Source organism: Adiantum capillus-veneris, chromosome 3, assembly GCF_014529385.1.
Source record: "Adiantum capillus-veneris isolate H3 chromosome 3, ASM1452938v2, whole genome shotgun sequence".
NCBI lineage: Eukaryota > Viridiplantae > Streptophyta > Polypodiopsida > Polypodiales > Pteridaceae > Adiantum > Adiantum capillus-veneris.
The window spans coordinates 157,743,804-157,770,605 of NC_140933.1; the positions used below are offsets into that span (position 1 = coordinate 157,743,804).

At 44.7% G+C, this 26,802-nt stretch overlaps 1 protein-coding gene across 1 annotated transcript in view; it reads right to left on the minus strand.

The window, feature by feature from the left end:
* Positions 1-23,745, minus strand: part of EIF6A (Translation initiation factor IF6) — a 33,943-nt gene extending 10,198 nt beyond the window's left edge. The window contains exons 1-5 of the mRNA XM_086509492.1: positions 23,608-23,745; positions 23,433-23,529; positions 23,191-23,276; positions 23,072-23,116; positions 22,859-22,989 (exon numbers count right to left, since the gene is read on the minus strand). Coding sequence (XP_086365618.1) covers positions 22,859-22,989; positions 23,072-23,116; positions 23,191-23,276; positions 23,433-23,529; positions 23,608-23,617 — 369 coding nt within the window. The 5' untranslated portion in view covers positions 23,618-23,745. The remainder of the gene's footprint in view (positions 1-22,858; positions 22,990-23,071; positions 23,117-23,190; positions 23,277-23,432; positions 23,530-23,607) is intronic.
* Positions 23,746-26,802: the final 3,057 nt, after the last annotated feature.

The window sequence follows — 26,802 nt, forward strand, 5'->3', positions numbered from 1 at the left end:
GCGAGTTCGGAGAGTTTTCTCGCGTGAAAACTCGTCCAATTCACAGGGGAACTGTCCCATTGCGTGCGGGAGCCCTTGGGACACGCGTAGGCGTGTTCGCTCCGCTAAAAACGATCCGAAACAGCGAATTACAGCCTGCTGTGTTTTTCTGCAGGTTTAGGGTTTCGCACCTAAACTGCAAGGGAACACCGGGGGAGCCTCGTGAGAGCCTTGGGATGCGTGTACAGGCTTTTGGGCACCCGGCAGTGGAAAACAGGGAATTACAGCCCGCTGAATTTCAGTGACAGCTCACCAGAAAGCTTCCAGATAGTGACGGAATCCGTCCTAGACAGGTGTTTTTGACCTACAGGAGTTTTTGCCCCGTTATGCTGCCAAAATCAGGTCGAAAACCTGCGTTTTCAGCCCTCGCCAGGTTTGGACAGCTTTGTGAAAGCTTGTGCGAAGTGGTCGGATCGTCTACCTTAATTTGAATAAAGAAATATCGAAAGGGGCGCCAGTCTTTGGGGCCTACAGGGTGTCGGTCTCGTGTGCGCAGTGACATTCTAGTCGCTGGACGCAACTGTGTTCTCTTCCCTTCTCAGTGCTCTGTGTAAAGTTAACAGGTAATTGAAGTAGTACCGCCCTCTACGTTGTACAGGCCGGTTATATGGTTCCATCGACGGGATAGTCACTTTTTCTTCAAAATGTGCAACGTGGATTGTTATTGTTGTGGGTGAAAGCAACACAGAGCTTGTCGTTATGGCAGAGAAGAGAGACTAAGTACTTGAAGAGGGATCTTCCTCACATGGCACGGAGAAAGTTCCTTCAACTCTTCAAGAAGAGGACAGGTTCTTTAGAACTCAACTGCGTTGCTGCATGGACATGTTTCAGCAGTTGGCTAACAACCCAAGGATGCAGGAGTTCTTACAGGCTCCGACACAGGGTTTTCAACCTCCTACACAGGGCATGACTGAGCCGTTGCAAGAAAAGGAGATTTCCAATGCGCAGAGGACTCATGATGCTCAAGGGAAAGCCCATGTGGTTGAGCAACTAGCGGTGTCCAATGATCCAAAGCAACTTGCTTTAGCTGGATAGGACCGTTTGTGAATGGTCAAGGGAGTAATGAACACGCTATGTGTCAGACCCTTCCATTACCTAATACTTATCCTGGTTATTTTGGAGGTGGTTCAGTGTTTCAAGCTATGGCTGGACCTTCCACAGGTTATATGCCAGGGAATGTGTTCGGCACAATGCAAACAGGCATGGGTAACCCTATGTACACAAACATGGGTGTCCAACCAGGTTTCCAGGGTGCCTACGGCCAGTTTCGAGTGCCTGGAACACAATTTGGTATGGCTGGTTTTTCGCAGCCATACGTACAAAATGCAGATATGACAAGTAAAACAGTTGATGTGAGTGCTGGAATGAACAATCATGGAGCACCACTGTTACAGGCACCTGTTTATGATAATGTGGCTCCTTTGAGTCAGCTTAAGGATTACAAGGAAGGTGGGCAGGGAGTGAAGTTTGAAACTTTCAGGAACTGAGGATCAATTGAAGGCTTTGACCTTCATACAGTAGTTCGATGCAGCTTATGCTGGAGGAAACTTCACGGAATCTTCAAAGATACGCAAGGCTGCCACTTTCTTGAAAGGGAATGGGCTTCAATGGTGGACCACATTGTTGAACCAGGGTCAAGCCCCAACAACGTGGGTCCAATTCAAACAGCTTTTTGCGCCTGCATGGTTGACGAACACTTTTGAAGTGGATGTGATGACAGAATGGCACGAGTTGAACGCTAAACACTGTGCGAACTTGGAAGAGTACAATAAAAAGTTTTGGGCCGCGCTGTTGCCAGTCACCTCTTACAGGTTTGTGCCATTGTCGGAACAAATTGAGAAGTACTGTTGCGGATTGCCCAAGAAAATCAGGGACTATTGCACAAAGACTATTGTCATGAATATGTTTCAGTTGATAGAGAATGCAAGAGTGGCCAGCAATCTGTCAAAGGGAGATTCCGATGGATTTAATAGCCACAAGAAAGGGTCCCAGGGCAAACAGTTTTCAGCCAAGGGCAATGTTGCAGCAAAGCCTTCTGAGCCTCCCACAAAGAAGCCCTCCACTGAAGAAGGTGATAAGTCCAAGAAGCAGTCTAAGTCTTCTTCGGGACGAGGACAAGGACAAAAGAGACATTTTTCTAGCAAAACTTTTGAAGAACGGAAAGCTCTTAGGGAGGCCAAGAAATGCTACATTTGTGAACAGGAAGGACATTTTGCAAATGAATGCCCACAGAAGAAGTCACAAGATAAGGATGACAAGTCAGACCATAAAGGGAAGAAGCCAAAGCCAAGTGCAGGACTTGTTCCAGATTTGGTTGGAGACCAGCCAAACACAGATGCCACGGAGCTGTGCAGAGCTTGGGGCAAAGTTAGAGACCAGACAGTGCTGGTTTTCTTTGATCCAGGAGCCCGTGCAAATTTCATATCACCAGAATTGGCATCAAAGTTGGGCATTCGTGCAGAGGAGATGGGTATGACGGGGGAAGAAGGTTTTGCATGCTCAAGTCATTCAGAGCCCGTTACTCCCATTTTGGGGAAGCTTCGTCTGCACATTCAGAGCTATGTGGATGTGGAAGTATTTCATATTATGCCACTTGAGGGCTGTGATGTGTTACTGGGTATCCCATGGTGTTACAGGTTGCATGCTATGGTGGATACTTACAGCAAAAAGATTACCCTTGTACATAGAGGAAAGACTCATGTCCTTGATGAAAAGCTTAAAGGCGAGTCTGTTCCAGTTGTTTCTGCTTCTGCTATTTCATCTGCAATAAAGAATCATCTTTCTGCATACTTGATCTTTGCAAAAGAAGTACCTCAAGTTGTATCTAATTTGTCTACCTTAGATAAAGACAGGTCAACTTTTTTGAGTGGTTTCAGTGATTGTTTTTCGGACTCTTTGCCAGGGGAGTTACCTCCTGAGAGACCTGAGGATCATACCATAGATCTTGTGCCAGGTTCTAGTCCACTGAATAGACCACCATACAGCGTTAGTGCAGCCCAGCACAAAGAGATTATGAGTCATGTCAACAAGCTTTTAGAGAAGGGGCTGATTCAGCCCAGTTCATCCCCTTTTTGTTCGCCTGTACTCTTAGTGCAGAAGAAGGATGGTTCATGGCGCATGTGCATTGACTATCGCGCCTTGAATAAGAATACCATCAAGAACAGGTTCCCCATACCGAGGATAGATGACATTCTTGATCGGCTTGAGGGAGCGTCATTGTTTACAAGGATAGACCTAAAGAGTGGCTACCATCAGATACGCATTAGGCCAGAAGATGTCCATAAGACTGCGTTCAGGACAACATTTGGTCTCTATGAGTTTCTTGTCATGCCATTTGGTCTCACAAATGCTCCTGCCACGTTTAATAGAATGATGGACAAAATTTTTAGACCACATAGAAACTTCGTGGGACCTTCTTTGATGACATTATTGTCTATTCGAAGTCTGAAGAGGAGCATAGAGATCACTTGACTGCAGTTTTCAATGAGTTACGTAAGAACAGGCTACTCATTAATGCGAAGAAGAGTGAATTCTTTTTGCAAGAGATTCACTTCCTTGGGCACATTGTTTCAACGGATGGGGTACGCATGGATCCCGCGAAAGTGGAAGCAATTAGATCATGGCCAGACTTGAAGTCCGTACATGACATTCGAAGCTTTCTAGGCTTATGTTCCTACTACAAGAGGTTCATCCGAAATTTTGTTGAGATTGCTTCTCCACTCCATGCACTACAAGGAAAAGGAGTTACTTTCAAGTGGACAACCAAGGAAATTTTAGGGTTCAAACACTTGAAAGAGAAGTTGACTTCAGACCCGGTAATCATTTTGCCAGATCTTTCGAAACCTTTTGTCATTCAGTGTGATGCGTGTGGCCATAGTCTTGGTGCAGTTCTAATGCAGAATGGCCAAGTAGTCGCATATGAGAGCAGAATTCTTTTGAAGACTGAAAGAAACCTGCAAGTCTATGAGAAAGAATTGCTGGCAGTAATTCATGCTCTCACTAGTTGGAAACACTATCTGCTAGGGGCTGATTTTGTTGTCCAAACGGATCATCAAACCTTGCGATATTTTCTCACACAGACGAAGTTGTCTGAGAAGCACATGCGATGGGCAAACATCTTGTCAATGTTCCATTTTCAGATTGTGCATGTGCAAGGGAAAAAGAACTTGGTGGCTGATGCGTTGTCACGAAAGCCCGAAATTCAGCAGTGTCAATTCCGTACCATTGTGAACTAGACGAAATGAAGACACAATATGCTGAAGATTCAGATTTTTCAAGGATCTATGACCAGCTTGTTGATGGGCAACATCATGAGCACTATATGCTTAAGAATGACTTTCTCATGATGCATGGAAAGTTATGCGTTACCAAACAGTTACGGCCCAAGATTTTGATGGAAAGTCATGCTCCACCTTATGCTGGGCATCGTGGAATTGATGCGACAGTGAAAGGGGTTGAGGCATTCTTCTATTGGCCAGCTTTGCGTCAAGATGTTGACACATTTGTAAGATCATGTTTAGTATGCCAAAAAGTCAAATTTGACAGACAAAAGCAACCGGGATTGTTGCAGCCATTGCCGATCCCAGATAGGCCATGGGAAAGCATAGCAATGGACTTTATCTTTCATCTTCCAAGGACACAAATAGGCAATGATGGGATTTGGACTATCATTTGTAGGTTCAGTAAGCAAGCCCATTTCATTCCTGTGAGGAAGAAGATAAAGCCAGAACACGCGGTCAAGATATTCATGAGCAATATCTTTAAATATCACGGGATGCCTCAGTCAATTGTCAGTGATAGGGATCCACGTATGACGAGTCTTTTCTGGAAGGCATTGTTTGAGAACATGGGCACTACGCTAAAGTTCTCTTCTTCGTTTCATCCGCAAACTGATGGGCAATCAGAAGAGGCAAATTCTACTGTCCTGGACCTGCTCAAATGTTATGTGTCAGAGCATAAGGCAACTTGGGAACACCACCTTCCATTGGTTGAATATGCTTACAATAACACTGTGCATATGTCAACAGGTAAGGCACCATTTGAGATAGTGGAAGGTGGAAAGAAGGTCCCGCCCATTTTGCAAACTAAGGACAAGATTTTTGAGGCAGACAAGTATGTGCAAGATATGGATGAAACATACAGGAAGATAAAAATTGCTCTTGAGAAGACTCAGGCTAAGCAAAAGAAAGCTGCTGATCGTCACCGTCGTGAACTTGTATTTTCACTTGGTAATTGGGTGCTTTTGCGCTTTGAAAAGGCCAGGTTAAGGAAAAGGAAAGGCAAGGAACGCTTGTTTCCTAAGCTCAGTATGCAATATTATGGTCCTTTTCAGATTTCAGAAAAGATCAGCGATGTAGCTTACAGGTTAAAGCTACCAGAAGGCTGGAAAATACATAATGCTTTTTATGTCAGCCTTCTAAGACCCTTTGTTGGTAATGTGCCAAAGAATATGCTTGATGAGGAACAACCCGAAGTGGAAGAATTGGATGAAATCCTTGTTCCTGAACAGATATTGGCACATAAAGAAAGAAAGGTTAGAGGAAAGGCTGCAAGACGCTATTTGGTGAAGTTCAAGAACTATCCATTGTTGGATGCAATGGATGGAAGAGTCTGAATTGGTTGATTCACCTCAGCTATTGCAATTGTATCTTGAAGCCCTTCAGATGGAACCCACAGGGACTTGATGTAGCCTTTTCTGGAGCAAGGCAAGAGCATGGTTCATGATGCTCAAGAGAGTAGTTAAGCAATTGTATCTACTCTTTCCATACAGAATTCAGCTAGAGAAGTTTGTGCTTGAGAGTACACTAGAAGACTTCTATGCTTGATATATGTGTCGTAGCCACGTTGGTGGGATTGTTTAATCGTCCAACGCTACATTTCCGGAAGCATGTATATCTTGGATTCCCATCATAGAATATATGTGATATCAGGAGATACCGCATGTATTATTGGCATGCAAGCGAGGTCACTTGCAGTATTTCAAGGGTGGGGTGTGTCACCATGAGGTGTATTTTTCCTGTTGCCTTCCGTAAATAAGTACTAGATATTTTTATTTATTTTTATTTTTACTTGTTTTCCCCGGAACCCTTGAAAAGGTGCAAGTGGACATTGCATGGCCAGTGTGAAACGGCTGCGGCGGCCGAATAGGTTTCTCACAGCGGGAGTCTGGGTCGGTCACTCTGGGACTGGTCGGGCCAATTAGCACTGAATTCTGATGAGTATGGAAGCCTGTGTGCGCCAAATGCAATCTGGGCCACTCGGAAAGTCACTTACAACTTTATAAGTCCGTGGGAACTAGAGAATTAACTCAAAAGGGGAAAACTGGACACATGGCGGCTCCTGGTGCAGTTTTCCACTTCCATCAGCAAGAGGGGGCGCCCAATTTGAGAGAGGAGGCTGATTTGACTCATAAGTGACCTACAGTGTGTGTGTGAGTAATGGGTGCACGTCTACAGCTTTAATGGAAAGCTTGCCTTCTCCTCTATCTCATGTAGCGCGATGATTTGCTCTCGTGCATCTGTCTCTCCCCTTTGGCACATATGGTTATGCCCCACTAGTTGGCCTACTCAGTTGAACATGTACAGTTCTGGGGGTTTATGCGCCTTTGCCAAGGCAAGAGCCTTCTGAACAGGAACCGGATTAGCTAATTGCTAATCCCCCACACATACGCACAGTTCCATCGCAAAAGATTGCGAGTTCGGAGAGTTTTCTCGCGTGAAAACTCGTCCAATTCACAGAGGAACTGTCCCATTGCGTGCGGGAGCCCTTGGGACACGCGTAGGCGTGTTCGCTACGCTAAAAACGATCCGAAACAGCGAGTTACAGCCTGCTGTGTTTTTCTGTAGGTTTAGGGTTTCGCACCTAAACTGCAAGGGAACACCGGGGGAGCCTCGTGAGAGCCTTGGGATGCGTGTACAGGCTTTTGGGCACCGGCAGTGAAAAACAGGGAATTACAGCCCGCTGAATTTCTGTGACAGCTCACCAGAAAGTGGCGCGTAAACCCCTGTAGGTCAAAAACACCTGTCTAGGACGGATTCCCTCGCTATCTGGAAGCTTTCTAGTGAGCTGTCACAGAAATTCAGCGGGCTGTAATTCCCTGTTTTTTACTGCCGGGTGCCCAAAAGCCTGTGCACGCATCCCAAGGCTCTCACGAGGCTCCCCCGGTGTTCCCTTGCAGTTGAGGTGCGAAACCCTAAACCTGCAGAAAAACACAGCAGGCTGTAATTCGCTGTTTCGGATCGTTTTTAGCGGAGCGAACACGCCTACGCGTGTCCCAAGGGCTCCCGCACGCAATGGGACAGTTCCCCTGTGAATTGGACGAGTTTTCACGCGAGAAAACTCTCCGAACTCGCAATCTTTCGCGATGGAACTGTGCATACCTGTGGGGGATTAGAAATTAGCTAATCTGGCTCCTGTTCAAAGGCTCTTGCCTTGGCAAAGGCGCATAAACCCCCAGAACTGTACATGTTCAACTGAGTAGCCCAACTAGTGGGGCATTACCATATGTGCCAAAGGGGAGAGAGAGATGCACGAGAGCAAATCATTGCGCTACATGAGACAGAGGAGAAGGCAAGCTTTCCATTAAAGCTGTAGACCTGCACCCACTACTCACACACACACTGTAGGTCACTTTTGAGTCAAATCAGCCACCTCTCTCAAATTGGGCGCCCCCTCTTGCTGATGGAAGTGGAAAACTGCACCAGTAGCCGCCATGTGTCCAGTTTTCCCCTTTTGAGTTAATTCTCTAGTTCCCACGGACTTATAAAGTTGTGACTTTCCGAGTGGCCCAGATTTCATTTGGCGCACACAGGCTTCCATACTCATCAGAATTCAGTGCTAATTGGCCCGAACAGTCCCAGACTGACCGACCCAAACTCTCGCTGTGAGAAACCTATTCGGCCGCAGCCGTTTCACACTGGCCATGCAATGTCCACTTACACCTTTTCAAGGGTTCCGGGGAAAACAAGTAAAAATAAAAATAAATAAAAATATATAGTACTTATTTACACAAGGCAACAAGAAAAATACACCTCCTGGTGACACTGGCCATATGATCTACTTTGATTTTTTTCTTGACTGGAGTAAAGTGAGCTTGCTTGCTAAATCTGTCCACAATGGTCCAGATCGCATCATTTCCATACTGAATCTTAGAAAGATTCATAATTAAATCCATGGCAGTACTCCCAAGGCTGATGAGGCACGGGAAAAGGGTGGAGTAACCTAGGCGTCTTATGCCAATCATACTCAACTTTTTGGCAAACCAAGCATTCCTTGACATATTGATCGATATCTGCTTTAAGGCTTGGCTAAAAGAAATATCTTTCTAATGCTAAAGTCGTAGGGAAAATACCGCGGTGACCTGCATAAGGCAAAGCATGTGCTTCATCCTTGATTTTCTTCCTCAATGGCACTACCATGCAAATTGCTTGGTGGCGGTAGAGGTAACCATCCTGAATGAAATAGGGATATCAGCGTAACCGCGAAACTTTTCAAGGCCGAAACGTTTCACCCTGACACGCGGTGTTCACCACGAAACGTTTCAATCCAAAATGAGGGCACAGTGAAACGTGAGACCAAAACGTGCGTTTAGCGACTTTGAAACTAAAACTATGGTAACTTGTTGTTAGTAAAACGGCTTATGTTTCACTTGGTGAGCGAAACGTTTCAAGGCCCGAAACATTTCACCTATCCTGACCTGTCGAAACGCGTTTCATGGTGACGTTGAGGGATATTGTAGCAAACTGCTGACGTGTCAACCTACTAAAGAACGGAGCTATCGGCCGAGGGGCCTAAACCCTACAAGAAGCACAGGCAGCAACATATTTCTGAAAATTGCGTAGCTGTTGATGACGTGGCAATTTTTTGAAAATTGCGCTGGCATGATGACGTGGTAGGCTGTACGGATTTCCGTAAATTACGCTGGCAACTTTTGGCATTGCTTTTTGGACCAGAAGCTTTTGAGTTTTGAAGGCTTTTCACTGTAAGTGCTTTTCAGACCAAGGGCCTTTAAATATGAGGTTAGGGCTCATTCTCTGGCATGCTTCCTGGAGAAGATGCAGAGTTTGGAGTATCGGCTTGTACTATGTTGATGCAATATAAAGAAATACCGAAAGGGACACCAAGGTTTGGGGCCAATACTCTCTGGGGTGGAATTCCGCCACTCCGTGTCACGAGTCGTCTCTCTCTTCCAATTCAGTTGTTGTTGAAGTGCTAAAAGTCTGTTCAGTCTGTTCTTTTCTATTGGCACATGGTGCCCATCTTGTGACAGATATTCATTCTCTTCGTTCTGTAACTTGCTCCAAATGGAGGAGAAATCTCGGTTGTTTGAATACAAATCCGGAAGTGATTCTTGTTCCTAGTGGTAGTCAGAAGTAATTGCATTCTCCCTTGGCCGTCTAGACAGTGCATTAGCACTGCTTAGCAGCCACGTTCTTGCTCCAAGCAGTATGGAGGATCAAGAATTGAAACATAGACAAGAGTTGGTCCATCTCATCTGCTTCTCAGATAATTTCCGTTGCGTGAGGAAATACTGCAAACTTTGATAATCTATTTTGATCAAAAATCCGCTCCCAGAAGATAATGCTTCCAGGTAGACAAGGCATGAATCACAGCCATAAGTTCCTTCTCGTAGATTGAGGCATACAATTCTGCATCCTTAAGCCATCTATTTTCATAAGCCATTGCATAGGCTTCTTGGTTAAGAACTGCACCGATGCAATCACCTCAAGCATCACAATAAACCTTGAATGGTTTCCTTAAGTCTGGCACTATCAAGATAAAACCGCCGCTTAATAATTACTTTAAATTATCAAAGGCTCCTTGTTGTCTCGTTCCTATTGAAATGAGATCTTCCTTGTTAGGTCATGAAGTACTCCAGCTACATGAGCAAAGCCTTGGATAAACCTTCGATAATAGAAACACAATCTCAAAAAGCTACGTACATCATGTACTGTAGTGGAAGTTGCCCGGTCTTGTACCGCCTTGATCTTTGGTTGACTTTGACATGGTATCAGAGCTTGGTGTAGCTCGGTGATTGAAGAAGCCCTTGGCGTGGAGGAGAACTAGCACAAAGAAGAGGAGGACTCGTTGAAGGGAGGAGCTCTAAGTTCATCGAGAAATAGGGCAAGGAGCGTGAAGTTAAAAAACGCTCACAGTAAAGCCTCAGCGTGTAGTTTTTTTTTTTGGCCTATTTGCAAAGCGTGGAAGGCAAACCAGCGAAGCATCTTCAAACGTTAAGGGAAGCTGCATTTTAAAAACACTCAGGTCTTTGACGTTTTCCAGTGTCGTTGGCATTCTGAAGTCAAGCACGCGGGCAAAACAAAAAAAAGGCACCATTATTCTGAATCTCTATTGCTATCGGCCTTGGATACTATGTTTTGACATGCTGTGGCTAGCAGGAAATTTTGCTACTGGCGGGTACTAGCAATAGGCTGCTTCAGCGACGTTGAGCCAGGCTCATTCATCGACTGTAGAAGCTCATCACAACGGGTGCGCAACAGGCAAGGCCCATAACTTTGTGATTGCCTTCATCTACAAGGCAGAGGAGGACTTCTCTTGCAGACTCACTGTTCCTAAGACATGCTCAACTATGAGCTCCCACCTACGTTGTGAAATGCCTTACTGACAACATTCATTGTGCCCTTGCAGTCCTTCAAGGTGCGCAGTAGATTGGGCAACGCTATGAGGGTCTAGGTGATGCCAACAAGGATTGTCTCAAAATGCTTAAGGCAGCGGGGGTTCACATGCATGGCATAAGAGATCCAAATGGCAAAGACAAGAGGTGGTTCTCATGGCAACCTCAAGAGATGCTGACGAACCAACACCAACCAAAAGCTATGGATAACAGATCATCAACCATCCATTTAGCGGCCTATGTACCGGCTCATTTCTCAAGGAACCCGACAAATTGTTTGGCTCGAGTTCGTGAAGTCAAAAGCAAGTGGAGGAGTTCGCTAGAGGACAACGGCAAAGGTAAGTTGGATACGCATGGCAGTACCAGTACTCTTTTAGCTCCCTTGGTACCTGAGAGGTACGACCATAGTCATGATTGTGATTAGACGCTTTGTTTGGCTCGAGAGTTTGAAGCCAAAGGCAAAAGCAAGAACTCACAGGAAGATAAGGACAAAGGCAAGCTGGACAAAGATTACGGTAATAAAGATTTGGCAAAGGCGATCGACATGGCACTCGTGGTGGTGGCCACAGTGGCCTCCACGTCAAATTTCTAGTCAAATGACAGGTGTCACCACTAGCTGTAACAAACTGCTGACGTGTCAAAGCCTAAAGAATGGAGCCAACTTACATATGCCGGCCGAGAGGCCTAAACCCTAAGAAGAACAAGTAGCAAAAGAAGACGAAGTCCTACCAACTTATGGGGACCCCATCTCATGGGGCCCCAATGACATAAAGGGATTAAAATAAAGCAAGACCCGCACACATGAAAAACTGATGACGTGGCAGTTTTTCGAAAATTGCACTGACATGATGACGTGGCAGGCTGTACAAATTTCCGCGTTTTGCGCTGGCTAATGACGTGGCAGGCTGTATGGATTTTCGTAAATTGCACTGGCGGCTTTTTGGCTTTGCTTTTGGACCAAAAGCTTTTGAGTTTTAAAGGCTTTTTACTGTAACTCCTTTTCAGGCCAAGGGCCTTTAAATATGAGGCTAGGGCTCATTCTCTGGCATGCTTCCTAGAGAAGGTGCACAGTCTGAAGTACCGGCTTGTACTGTGTTGATGCAATATAAAGAAATACCGAAAGGGGCACCAAGGTTTGGGGCCAATACTCTCTGGGGTGGAATTCCGCCACTCCGTGTGGCGTGTCGTCCCTCTCTTTCAGTTCAGTTGTTATTTAAGTGCTAAAAGTCTATTCAGTTTGTTCTTTTCTATTGGCACGTGGTGCCCGTCTTGTGACACTAGCTTCAGAGAGAGAGAGGCTTGTGAGTGGCAAAGAGGGGCAAGCACTACTCCCTATGTTTAATTTGGACCATTGTGTTGGAGTTCAAGTTATTGGTGTTTCGACCCGTAGGTCGGAGTTCAATGCAAATGTATTTGGCAGGGAATCAATCAGACGTCTAAAACACTATGGATGGGCGCGCCAATTCATTGTTGTTGGTCAGATTACGGATAGGATGTGTTCCAGCAATTCATTATCTTGGAGTTCTATATTTTGGACGTGATGTGTTCACAGTTCACGAATGGGGATTATTGGACGTAGTATAATCTATAGTTCAAAGTTTCTACAAAGGCAACCGACGCTCAAGATGGTATTACTTTCAGGTACAAAGTTGAGGAGAGCAACACCGAGGTGTATCCAGTTGGTGGCCACTTTCTGGAGCTTCAACGACTTGGTCTCACTATTGATGTCCACTATGAGCTACAGAGAGGGTGTTCAAGTTTAGGCATCTCAAGTGAACTGCCCAATGTGATCGTGATCGCATTATTTAGTTTGGCTTTTAAGTATTTATTTTACTTATTTGTCAAAGTCTTGGGTAGGGCAATTTACTGGGATTGCTATATAAGCAACCCCTTGCCTCCATTGTATACACGTTCAGTTATTCATTGCCAAGGTTGATTGGTTCAGGAGACACTCTCGTTCTCTCTCTCTCTCTATCGTGCTCACTCTCCTTGGTCTCTACGCTTCCGCATTGTCGACTTTGACACTATCTTCTATGATGAATGAGTATGCTACTAATGTAACAAACTGTTGACGTGTCAAAGCCCTAAAGAATGGAGTCAACTTGCAGATGCCGGTCGAGGGGCCTAAACCCTAAGAGAATAAGTAACAGAAGAAGAAGTCCTACCAACTTATGGGGACCCAGTCCAATGGGGCCCCAGTGACATAAAGGATTAAAATAAAGCAGGACCCACACACACACAATAAAGGAAATTGCGTGGAACTGATGATATGGCAGGTTTTTTCGAAAATTACGCTGATTGATGACGTGGCAGGTTGTACGGATTTCCGCGTTTTGCGCTGGCTGATGACATGGCAGGCTGTACGAATTTCCGTGATTTACGCTGGCAACTTTTTGGCTTTGCTTTTGGACCAGATGCTTTTGAGTTTGAAGGCTTTTTACTGTAAATTGCTTTTGGGGCCTAGGGCCTTTAAATATGAGGTTAGGGCTCATTCTCTGGCATGCTTCCTGGAGAAGGTGTAGAATCTGCAGAGAGTACCGGCTTGTACTGTGTTGATGCAATATAAAGAAATACCGAAAGGGGCGCCAAGATTTGGGGCCAATACTCTCTGGGGTGGAATTTCGCCACTCCGTGTCGCGTGTTCTCTCTCTCTCTCAGTTCAGTTGTTATTGAAGTGCTAAAAGTCTGTTCAGTTTGTTCTTTTCTATTGGCACGTGGTGCCCGTCTCGTGACAACTGACCCTGGCTTTAAAGAGATAATGTCAACCCTTGCTTTGGGGAAGAAAGATGAACCATTCACCTTGCAGGATGGTTTTCTCCATGGCAATAGTGTCACAAACTGGTGACGTGGTTGCACAGTACACACACACACACCCCTCGCAAGGACCGTGGGCTGAAATGATGACCTGGCTGCAGTGTAAATTGCGGAAAGTCTGCTGACGTGGCAGCTCGCGAATCGCGGCGCAGATTGTGGAGGAATGTGGTAGCGCTGGCAGCTTTTGGGCGATGCTTTATTCCACGCAAAGCTGGAGATTTTTAACTTGCTTTAATTTATGCAGTTAGAGAGAGAGAAAAGCTCTGCTTTATTTCATTAAAGAGAGAGACAGAGAACTTTTGGCTTTATTTTTATTAAAGCCTAAGAGAGAGAAATAGCCTTTGCTTTATTTTCAAAGCTTTTGAGTTTACCAGCTTTTGGGGCTCTGCTTTTGGCATCCCTTGTACTCTTTAAATACGTGAGCAGGCCTCTCACAACTCAGAGCATCTGGACGCAGAGTCAGAGTGTGAGTGCCTGCCCGCACTCTTGTACTTTGAACTCAGATTAATACAAAAAGAAATACCGAAAGGGGCACCAGTCTTTGGGGCCAATAACTCTAGGTACGGAACTCCGCTGGGCCAATGTCGAATCAATTGTGAACTGTGAATTGTTTCGAAGTGGTTATTTGTGCTGTCGCGGTAGATTCTTGACTTGGAGTGTCCAAGTCTGTTACAGTGGTATCAGAGCACAGCCTACAGGAAATCCGATCCCTAAAAAAAAAAATCCGCGGCACCTATAGCTTCAGGCAACGATCAATCGACTCCATCTGCATCCGAAGATGCGGGAAGGGATCATAACGAAGATTCCAGCAAGGAGTATGGCCCGCCTCGGCCTACTCAGGCGGAGCGTCAAGAGATGGAGCGTCAACGATTGATCGACGACGGAACAAAGATGATGCTTAATTTTGCCAAGGACCCGAAAATGGAAAAATATATGAGCAAGACCTCTTTGAAGGAGGTGCACACGCAGTGGCTGAAAAACCACAAAACCACCCCGAAAACCCGCTCTCAAGAAACGGTAACCTCCTACTCCTAAGAAGTATACAGAGAAGGAATCAGAAGAAGTGGTTGATGCAAGAATTGCTCAATTTTTTGACGCGCACATCAAAGCACGGCAAAAAGCAGAAGAAAGGCACTCACTTCTCGGGTTATTTGGGTCGTCGGTCTACTTTTGAAAAAGCAAGAAAGCAGAAGAAGCGTGTTCGATTTGAAGGAGTACCCAATTCTTCTTCTTCTTCTTCTTCTTCTTCTTCTTCTTCTGACAGTTCTTCTAGCTCATCTGACTCGAGCGAAGAAGACCGAAAAGGCAAAAAGCGAAGCAAGAAGCAACGCTTCGGAAAGGGCAAGAAAAAGACAAAGAAGTCTAAATCTCGCCCCGTGAGTGACAGTTCTACAGAGGACTTGTCTACAAACAATTCAGACTCTGATGACAGCAACTTTTATGCAAAGAAGAAGAATTTTTATAAAACCAACCAGTATGACTTTCTGGAAGACAAAAGCAAGAAAGTCCGAGAGTTAAAGGAAGGTAGACAATCAATTAAATTTGACACATTTTCTAGATATAGAGATTCTTCGAAGGCATTGTCTTTTGTAGAGCAGTTTGACATCGCTTTCACAGGAGGGCGTTACTCAGAGCACTCTAAGGAGAGCTGCATCTTACTTTAAGGGGAATGCTCGAACTTGATGGTCCACACTTCTATTAAGCAAGACTACGCCTAGTTAAATGGCTGAAATTCAAGAGGCTTTTTATTTCTTCTTGGCTGACTCGAGAGTATGAACGTGATATATGATGACCAAGAAGGATACAGTGGACGCTTATTGCGAGAGATTCTGGAGCTCTTTTCTACACGCCTCTTCATTTAAGAAGATCTCGTTCAAAGAACGGATTGAGCGGTTTACCTTGGGTCTACCTACAGAGATCCGAGATCACTGCTTGGAACAAACGTCAGCTTCCATTCAAGAGTTGATGAGTCATGCGAAACGGGGTTTTGCCATTCACTCAGGCAGTTTGACCTACCCCACCGATGAGATCATGACACAAAGAGCTGTACAGACTTCGACAAGTGAAAGTAGAAAGAGGAAGAGCAACCCAGAACCCAAGCTTACTCCTCAGGAGCGGGCTCGCTACATCAGGGAAGGGAAGTGCTTTGGATGCGGGAAAACTGGACATATCACCGTGAAGTGCCCTATAAAGGCACAGAAAGAACAGAACGACAAGGACGACGAAAGGCCTGAGAGTTCGAGAGCAGCTGAGGAACGTGGAAGAAAAGGCAAGATGAAAACAGGACTAGTTCCAGATTGCGTGGGTACCGATCCCAGCACGGTGGACGAGAGTACAGAACTTTACCGAGCTTGGGGCAAAGTGAAAGACTAAGAAGCCCTAATCTTCTTTGATGGAGGAGCCAAGGCCAACTTCATTTCACCGGAATTGGCGACACGACTCGAGATCACTCCCTTTCGGATGGGACCACTTGTGAAGGCAGTTCTAGCGGCACCCGGCAGGGACCTAGCCATTACAACTGCCATTGGCAAACTTCAGTTGCATTGTCAGGGGTATTTGGGGCATGAGGCCTTTTACATAATGCCTTTGGAAGGTTGTGATGTTCTCTTGGGAATTCCGTGGAAAGCGACATTGACCACGTGGAAGGGCAAAACCCTTGTACTTGATATTAAACTTAAGAGCGAGTCTATCCCTATTGTATCGGCTTCGGCCATTTCAAAGTTAATGAAATCCAATCTGTTTGTTTACTCTATCTTTTTGAAAGAGTTGAGTGATGAGGATAGGATAAATATGTCTGAACTTGATAAAGAACGCCAAGATTTTCTCCACTCTCTTGCCGATTGCTTCTCAAGGGCCTGCCAGGCGAGTTACTACCCGCTCATCCTGAAGATAATACTATTGATTTGATACCTGGAAGCACGCCACCGAACCGTGTGAGCCTATCACAGAACGAAGAGATTATGAACCAAGTGAAAGACCTCTTGGAAAAGGGGCTTGTCCAGCCTAGTACTTCACCGTATTGCTCTCCAGTGTTGTTGGTTTTGAAGAAAGACGGATCTTGGAGAATGTGCATCGATTATAGAGCTCTCAACAAAATCACCATCAAAGACAGATTTCCAATTCCAAGGATCGATGATATACTCGATAGATTACAGGGATCCTCATGCTTTAGCAGGATTGATATGAAGAGTGGATATCATCAGATACGAATCGCGCCGGGAGACGTCTATAAGACAGCCTTTCGGACAACTTTTGGGTTATTTGAGTTTTTGGTGATGCCTTTTGGCCTAACCAATGCTCCTGCGACATTTAACCGGATGATGGACAGGATTTTTCAAGAGTACAGGCTATTTGTTGGCACTTTCTTTGACGATATCATTGTTTTCTCCAAGAATGAGGCAGAACATAGAGATAATCTGCTTCAGGTCTTTCAGGCATTACGAGATCACAAGTTAGTGATTAATGCAAAGAAAAGTGAATTTTTCTACCAGAGATACACTTTTTGGGACACATTGTCTCAACAACAGGAGTGCAGATGGATCCGGCCAAGATAGAGACTATCCGTGATTGGCCCAATTTGAAGAATGTCCATGAAGTTAGAAGCTTCTTGGGATTGTGTTGGTACTACATGCGGTTCATTCGAAAGTTCGCAGTGGTTGCTTCTCCTTTGCATATCTTGACACAGAAAGGAGTCCCTTTCTCGTGGGGACCCACAGAGGTGACTACCTTTCAAACTTTGAAAGAGAAACTGACTACGGACCAGTTTTGACTTTGCCGGACTTGCGGAAGTCATTTGAAGTATATTGTGATGCTTGTGGTCGTAGTCAAGGTGCGGTCTTGATGCAAGAAGGCCATGTCATTGCTTACGAGAGCCGATTGTTCTCAAGGCCAGAATTGACAGCCCAGATTTATGAGAAAGAGCTTTGGGCGGTTATCCATGCTCTTACTCAGTGGCGGCACTACCTACTCGGAGCGGATTTTCTTGTCTTCACAGACCATCAGAGTTTACGCTACTTCTTGTCACAGAAGCAGCTATCGGAAAAGTAGATGCGGTGGGCGAACATCTTGTCACAGTTTCACTTCCAGATTGTCCATGTTCAAGGACAGAAGAATTTGGTGGCAGATGCTTTGACTCGGAAGCCGTTGGTTCTGGCTATTTCCATGATACATCATAGGAGCTTCGAGAATATGGTCGACCAGTATGCCACAGATCCAGATTTTGCAAATGTTTTCACATGGATACGGGATGGGCAGACAATAGCGGGATATTCCATTTGGGATGGCTACTTGATGAGGAAAACCATGTTGTGCGTTACACAGCCGTTGAGGGAAAAGGTTATGACTGAATGCCACTGTCCGCCTTTTACGAGTCACCGAGGCATTGCTACCACCATGAAACGGTAGATAGATATTTCTTTTGGCCGAGACTCGGGAAGGATGTGGACGAGTTTCTGCGCAGGTGCTTGGTATGCCAGAAGGTCAAGTTTGACAGGCATAAAGCACAGGGATTGTTACAGCCTTTGCCCATACCCACCCACCCATGGGAAAGTATAGCAATGGAATTCATTTTTTATCTCCCGAGAACACAGAGTGGTCATGATGGTATCTGGACTGTTATTGACAGATTTAGCAAGCAGGCTCATTTCATTCCAGTAAAGAAAACAATCAAGCCGGATCACTTAGCGAGACTGTTTGTGGCCCAGAATTTCAAATTACATGGCATGCCTGAGAGGATTGTCTCCAACAAGGACCCCAGATTTACGAGTTTGTTTTGGAAGGCAATTTGGGAGAACATTGGCACGCGGTTTCAGTTCTTGTCATCTCTCCAACCGCAGACTGACGAGCAATCTGAGATTGCCAATTCAATGGTTTTAGATTTATTAAAGTCTTATATCTCGGATCAGAAGACTCAATGGGAAAAGTATCTACCTTTGGTGGAATTTGCCTACAACACCACGATACACTCTTCGACGGGGAAGGCGCCATTTGAGATTGTTGAAGGTGCTGCGAAGGTTCCACCCTTCCTAAGCACAAAAGATAAGATTTTTGAAGCTGATGAGTATACGCACCACTTACACACGTCTTTTGCCAAGGTCCACGAGGCTTTGCAGAAATCTCAGGAAAGACAGAAAAAGGCAACGGATTGCCATCGACGCGATTTGAAAATAAAGGAGGATGATTGGGTGCTCTGACGTTTTGAGAAGGCACGCCTCAAAAAGAAGAAGGGAAAGGAGAGGCTTTTTCCAAAGCTTAGTATGCGATACTACAGACCTTTCCAGATCTCTGAAAAGATCAATGATGTCTCCTTCCGATTGAAACTGCCCGACACTTGGAGGATTCACAATGCATTTCATGTGAGTCTCTTGAGACCTTTTAAAGGTGATGTGTCTGAAGATGAGGAGCCTGATGAGCAACCCAAAGTGGAAGAAAACGAGGAGATCCTTGTTCCTGAACAGATTTTGGCACATAAGGACACAAAGAATAAGGGTAAAGTAAGAAGGCGGTTCTTGGTTAAGTTCAAGAACTATCCTGCATTGGATGCGAAGTGGATGGAGGAGGAGGACCTAGCAGATACTCCTCAGATTGTGAAACTTTACCATGAAGCTTTTGGTTTAGCATAGTCTATTCCAAATGGAACCCAGAATTCAGCTTGGCCGCAAATCTAGTGCGGTGGGATGCACAAGAGGGGAGTTACTCCGCTCCTTTGTCAACAAATACCTTGATTTTAGAATACTAGAGTCACTGATGTCTCTTTGAGCTTCAGGGATACTGAGAGCTGACAGTATTCTGCTGCATGACTTTATGAAATGGAATTCCCGAATATGAAACTGATTTCTTCTTGACTTGTTTTTTAAGTGCAGGAACTGATAGACGAAATGACTGTATCATTTTGGTCTAATTGATCTCAAATAGACATGGTTGCAATAGGGGTTAATCAATCAAGTATCTATGAGATTCCTGAGTGGATCTAGATGCAATTGCTAACTACATTGCCAATAAATCATGGTATAAGATCCGATTGAATGTTGAATGTCATGTGATGTCAAGTGATGTCGTGTGATGTGACTGTCGATTGGTACATGTGCTAGATGTGTGTTCCTAGTGCGTAGGTACTAACAGTCAGTGTCTACCAAGACAGTTTATGGCTTCTGTCTGTTTTGCAGGCGTAATCGAGGCCGATTACAATGCTTTCAAGAGGGGGGTATATCACAAACTGGTGACATGGCTGCCCAGTACACACACACCCCCCTCGCAAGGACCGCGGGCTGAAATGCTAACCTGGCTGCAGCATAAATTGCGGAAAGTCTGCTGACGTGGCAGCCCGCGAATCGCGGCACAGCTTGCGGAGGAACATGGCAACGCTGGTAGCTTTTGGGCGATGCTTTATTCCACGCAAAGCTGAAGGTTTTTAACTTGCTTTAATTTATGCAAGTTAGAGAGAGAGAGAGAGAGAGAGAGAGAGAGAGAGAGAGAAGCTCTGCTTTATTTTATTAAAGAGAGAGACAGAGAACTTTTGGCTTTATTTTTATTAAAGCCTAAGAGAGAGAAATAGCCTTTGCTTTATTTTCAAAGCTTTTGAGTTTACCAGCTTTTGGGGCTCTGCTTTTGGCATCCCTTGTACTCTTTAAATACGTGAGCAGGCCTCTCACAACTCAGAGCATCTGGACGCAGAGTCTGAGTGTGAGCGCCTACCCGCACTCTTGTACTTTGAACTCAGATTAATACAAAAAGACATTCCGAAAGGGGCGCCAGTCTTTGGGGCCAATAACTCTAGGCACGGAACTCCACCGGGCCAGTGTCGAATCAATTGTGAACTACGAACTGTTTTGAAGTGGTTATTTGTGCTATCGCGGTAGATTCTTGACTTGGAGTGTCCAAGTCTGTTACAAATAGGCTATGTGTTACCCACTCCCTTCGTAAGAAAGTTATGTATGAATCCCATGCTCCTCTCTATGCGGGGCATAGAGGCATTCAACCTACTCTTCGAGGAGTAGAGACGTACTTCTATTGGCCTACCATGAAAGTGGACATACAACAGTATGTTTCAAAATGTGAGGTAAGCCAAAAGACTGAGTATGATAAAGGAAAGCAACCACCTAAATTACTCCAGCCATTGCCAATCCGTAATTCACCATGGGAGAGTATATCCATGGATTATATCTTTGGATTACCCAAGTCTATCCATGGGAATACGGGGATATGGACAATAGTCGACAGGTTTAGCAAGCAAGCACACTTTATTCATGTCAAAAAGACTACTAAGACACACCAAATGGCAACTCTCTTCACATCTCAGATTTTCAAACACCATGGATTGCCAACATCCATCGTGTCAAATAGAGATCCTAAAATGACCAGTAATTTTTGGAAAGCTCTCTTTGAAAATTTAGGTACAAGATTGAATTTCTCTTCGGTCTATCACCCACAAACGGATGGCCAAAGTGAGATAGTCAATCTTACGATTCTCGATCTACTAAAGACTTATGTTATAGAAATAGATCAACGCTCATAATGGAAAAAGTACTTACCCCTTGTAGAGTATGCGTACAATAATACTGTCCACACTTCTACGAGAAAAGTACCTTTTGAAATCATAGAGGGAAGACCTAAAAGTCCCTTGCTACTTAAAGTACATGGGAAGATCTTCGCCGCCGATGAGTATAGCCATGACTTACAAGAATCTTTCCAAAAGATTAAGGAGGCTATAACCATCCCTCAACAAAGGCAAAATGTTGCTACTGACAAGCACAGAAGAGCCTTAACGTTTAAAGAAAATGATTGGGTCTTACTTAAGAAATCTGAAAGCCAATCAATGAGATGGTTTATCAACTTAAGCTGCCAACCATTGGTAGCTTAAAAACCTTAAGGTTAGCTTCATTAAAGACCTCCAACGGTTAGTGTTAAAAGTCCTTTGACCTTAGGCAAGCTAGGGATGTGCTTGAGGTGGGAACCCGGCCCAAGCTTGAGGCGCTTGTCGTGCTTGCTGACTAAGGTGCTTGAAGTGCTTGTCGTGCTTGCTGACTAAGGTGCTTAAGATGCTCGAGGTGCTTAATGACTAAGGTGCTAAGGTGCTCCATGACTAAGGTGCTTGAGAGGTTAAGGCATTCAAAAAGTCAAAGCACATCCCTACTCATGAGGGGGCGAGCCCTCTTTGTAGAACCTAGAGTAAGAACACACACCCTCACACAAAGCAAGCTTGGTACAAAGAAAGCAACTAGGACACTTGTCAAGCTCCTCTTCATGTTGCCCTCATAGTGTGTCTAAATCCTATTGGTTCGCCTCCTAAGGGATCTAATGATAATTTAGTTAATTTAATTAATTGTCTATGCATTTATCAAGTCCTCTCTCTCAAAGGGGAAAGGGGGATACTTGTCCCAAGGCTACCCTTGTTGCTTGATATACACTAAGCATGTAATTAGCCAAGCTTGAGAAGGTCCAATCAAGTGCAAGCTAGTGCTAGAAGAGGGGGCCGACCAAAGCAAGGAGGCGGCTAGCTTGGGGGGTATACCACACACACACACACTCTCATTGTGTGAGTTGCAAAGTGCAAGATTACTATGCTATTATGTATGCTAACAAGAAGAGCGATGATAAGGGAGGAACTATTTCTTTCTCCTATGAATGTTTCTTCTTCCTCTTCCCTATCCTCATTCCCCGCTAGTTCTCTCCACCCTTGAAGGTGTTTGAGGCCTTGGGACTGAGACCGGAGATAGTTAATGCTTTTGACAATGTCTATGTTATGCTCGTAATACATGAAGCTTTCCATCTTCATTGCATCACCTAGGTCACAAGGAACACAAAGATTGTATTGTACCAAGTCTCTCTTGACGAGAGAATCTATAATACAAAAGCCTATGGAGGGGGGACGGGCTCCACATAAATCCAGTCCTCGATTGTTGTCAAGTTCTCTAAACTCTCTCTCTTGCAAAAGTATTGTTCATGCCAAGTTAATTAAGTACTATGGTTATTTTGCTACCACTAATTAAGTTCACCCTCTATGTTCTCAAAGTAGTCTAACAAAAATGCTCTCTCTAATTCTTTTGATTCCGCTATTCTCAAAGTTCATAGGCCATTTCCATTATATTTAATGCTCCACCTTCGAGCAAAAGTATCTATCACTCATTGTCCACAAGTCCTCAAGTTCATCATACCCTATCCTGATCTTCATAGACAATGCCCGTTTGGCTTAGAACAGATGCAACAACACTAGAGGAGACGCACAATCTACTACATATAGATCAGCTGATTAAACTTAAATATAACTTTATCGCTAGCCATGACAAACATCAAAAGAGTAAAGTAAGTCCAAGAGAACCCTACTCTTTACTTCAATCATCAATCACAAATAACAAGAGGGTTGAAAGTCCATACTCTATCCAGATCTGTGTGAATTAGTGCCACATAATCATTACATGATATGCAGTTCCCCAAAGCAGACAAGCGTTCATCAATGCGTTGTACAACAACATGATCTGGCAAAGAGTTCCTCATGTGCTGCAACTCTGCAACACAATCACGCTTGCCAGTAAGGATGCAGACAGGCAAAGGAAAGTCACTTCAAACGAGAATATGAGGATCACAAACCTTGATCTGTAGTCGAATTTGGTAAGAGTAGCCCCTTCTTATTACCTGCAATGTAACCAATTTCAATCATGTGAATGCTAGACACTGAACAGTATTAAGCTGATTTTCATCAATCTTACCAACACACATGCGGCCAATAACCCTAGTTCCTGCTATGGAGGCCTTAACGACTGGAATGTGGTCAGCAAGTTCAGCTTCAAAAGTACTGTAGGCATCAGAAAACTAAGACTCGTCATTCACAATCTAGATGAGGCAACAAAACTCTGTGTCTCCTTCACAACGAAGAGAGACTCAAAAAAGGGTGAAGAGAGGATTTGAATTAGATATCACAGCAAATGTTCAAACCATGAAATGAGCAAACCTGTAGAAATTCTCTGAGCCCCCAATGGCAGTGAGGCAATAGGCGTTCGTGAGCTTGGAAAAGACCCCAATCTCGCTGCTATTCTCAAACTGAGTTCCTGCTCAGAATGCCAAACACCACTTACAATACATCAAGAGAATGTACAGAAGAAGCAATGGACGGAACAAGCTCTTACGTGTAGCCATGACGAAACCGATCGCTCTTAGCCCGCTGTCGCAGTGCTACGCCCTGAGGCAAAATATCACTTCTATACCTGTGAAACTTGACTTGATGCCAAAGTTTTCTTCTCTAGGCTAGGCCGATTCGTTTCCCTCTTGGTTCAGTCACGAGCAGTGAGCGAGATTTTAATAAGTATAAATCTAGCATTGAAGGTAAAAAAACACCATCATTTGTGTGTGTGTGTGTGTGTGTGTGTGTGTGAGAGAGAGAGAGAGAGAGAGACTCTTCAAGAAATTGATATTCTATGAGTAGACTGTAATAGCCATGGATACCTATGTACGTAAGAATCAAGAAGTGTGTGCTCAAATGCGCAATACACGGAGGAATGGTGCTCTACACATGATAGATCTCTCAACGAGCATACGACTATGATCTTCCAATTGCCCTCTAGCTCAACACGCTTCAAACTTTCCTCTTTTTCGTTGCATTTGTTGCTACTTCTTCCATCTTCCCTTTCTTTCGCTTGTGCATGGGCCTGCTCTTGGAAAGTGGTGATAGCACACTTCAGCTTTGTTTGTGCCAATGCTCTTCGACAATCCTCATCAGTTACTACTCAATGAGGGTATATATGTTTGGCGGCATATTCATCAAATGCACCACCCCACAACATCAACTTACAAACGCTTCGGCTCTCCATCTTGCAGACGCATCTTGGAGTAGCATGTACCCATATGTCCTGATAGCTACGTCTTTAGTTTGACACTCTTTCTTCATATGGGAAAAACACACACACCCTCAACGGCTCCCCATCCTTAGAAGATGGCAACCTTCATTGCGAGCTTGCACATGCACTATTTGGGGGAGAGAGAGAGAGAGAGAGAGAGAGAGAGAGAGAGAGAGAGAGAGAGAGACTTTCGCTTAAGCTTCCAAGCCCTAGGTGCTAATTAAGCTTCCATGGCAGTTGATGGAGCGTACAAGTCCAACCATTCCACCGTTAAAATTTTGTGTACAATAATGTCATCATAGATTTGACATCGATTTCAAAAGATAATCCCAACAACTCTCTTTGTGCGGGAGGGCAGAACAGGCAAGCCTCCACTTGCGGGTTGGCTTGGACTTGTTGTTGGCAAGCAAGAGGCTCCCACGGGGATGGGGTAGAGAGGACACCAGGTAAGCTCCTACATGAGTAGTCCAACGTGGTTGCATGTATTTGCACCCACATAGACTTCACTCCTGAGATTTTAATATCGATACGAGTGGAACTCCCGCCGCCTTCGATGGGAATGTTGCCTATGGCAGCAGCAAAAGAAAAGTCATTCAAAGATGGACAAAAAGATCATCAAGAAGTTTCTAGTACTTTTAGTAAATACACTATGTTTAGTTCAACCGAAAATTTGTCTCCCAAGCATCCCCCCACCCGATAGAGCAAGCTTCTTACCAGGCTTCCAATATAGTGGGGGGGGGGGGGGGGGGGGGGAGAGAGAGAGAGAGAGAGAGAGAGAGAGAGAGAGATTCCTTTTGGCCAACTGCCAGTGATCAGTTGAAGGTGACTCAAAACCAAAACTCTAATGCTTAGTGCTTCTTACCTGCTCTTGTAATATGACGACAAACATTTTGTATCTTTCTCCATCAATCTCTCTCTCTCTCTCTCTCTCTCTCTCTCTCTCTCTCTCTCTCTCTCTCTCTCTCTCTCTCTCTCTCTCTCTCTCTCTCTCTCTCTCACACACACACACACACACACACACGTATCCTCTCTTTCTACATGGTTTCCAACGCTCAAACTAAATGTTTTCCTATAGACTTGGAAAACCTACGTGGATAAATTTTTTTAAAGGTAAATTGATTATATTTGAAGATTTATAAAGTAACTTGATAATTTAATGGTATATTTTTTTAATTGGAGGTGAAATTACATTGAACCTAGGCTTTTTTTTAATATCCAGCTCATTCTCCTCGTCTTCTTGCTCATCAACAACGTACTCAAGCTCCATCAACCTAGCATAGCCTCAATTCTCCACCTCCATTCACGTCCACCTTGCACAGCAGCTAAAGCTCGGATGCAGCAGAGCCAATGGGACCAATGGCAGCTCGTCCTGCCAAGGCTTGTGCTTGACCCATAACATGCAACCCTTAGACCGCTGGGATTGATGGGCGAGCGCACCCTCTCCCCCTCCCCCCCTCTCTCTCTCTCTCTCTCTCTCTCTCTCTCTCTCTCTCTCTCTCTCTCTCTCTCTCTCTCTCTCTCTCTCTCTCTCTCTCTCACACACACACACACACACACACACACACACACACTCACACACACACACACATAGAAGATCATGAGAGGGAGTCGATCTTCAAAACATGAAATTGCTTAGTGTTCTGATCTCTCTTGCAAAGCTTGGCGGGTAGTACAGCCACGGATCCGAAACTTGACCATCGTCCATTGCTGAAAATAACTTTTCGCGCGCTCTCTCTCTCTCTCTCTCTCTCTCTCTCTCTCTCTCTCTCTCTCTCTCTCTCTCTCTCTCTCTCTCTCTCTCTCTCTCTCTCTCTCTCTCTCTCTCTCTCTCTCAGTGGGAAAGGAGATATGGTGGTGCGACTTCTCCTCCTCATCACACGACCATAGCCCTCTGTGCACTCATTGAGGATGGCGTTAAGCCTTCGGCTTGTAGTTGCTACCACATGGCCCCCAACTCTCTTTGTAGTAGAAGTTTAAGTGTAGATATATAACATGACTACGATAATGTCTATTGTAAGCTTTGCTCGATTGCACGAGAGTCCAACTTCAATTGTTGTTGATGTTGTTTCTAGAGCAAAGCAGCATAGCGAATGAGAGGTTCAATGGTAGAATAGAAGCTATAGAAATTGAAGAGGTGAAGCTATAAATGAAGAGTACTAGACTGTAGTGCAAGCATTGCCAAGCACTCATGTCAGTTCTCTAAATTAGTGTGTAATCAATGCTCATTTCAATATTGACTCAAATGGAGAATGCATAGGAAACTCTGGTCGATTGATGGTGTGCAGTAGAGGAAGCAAAGTCGAAGACATTGGCGGGGTTACAGAGAAGAAGGCTAAAGAGGTGATCTCCCCTCAAGCAATGGGAAGGTAGTGATGTCCTTTCGAGTCGCGGGCTTAGAGGGTGGGCATAGAGGACATCTTGGCAAGCGGGAAGGGTGGATGCAAAGTATAGATCACATTTCGTTGCCTCAGGCATGTCCACATTGCG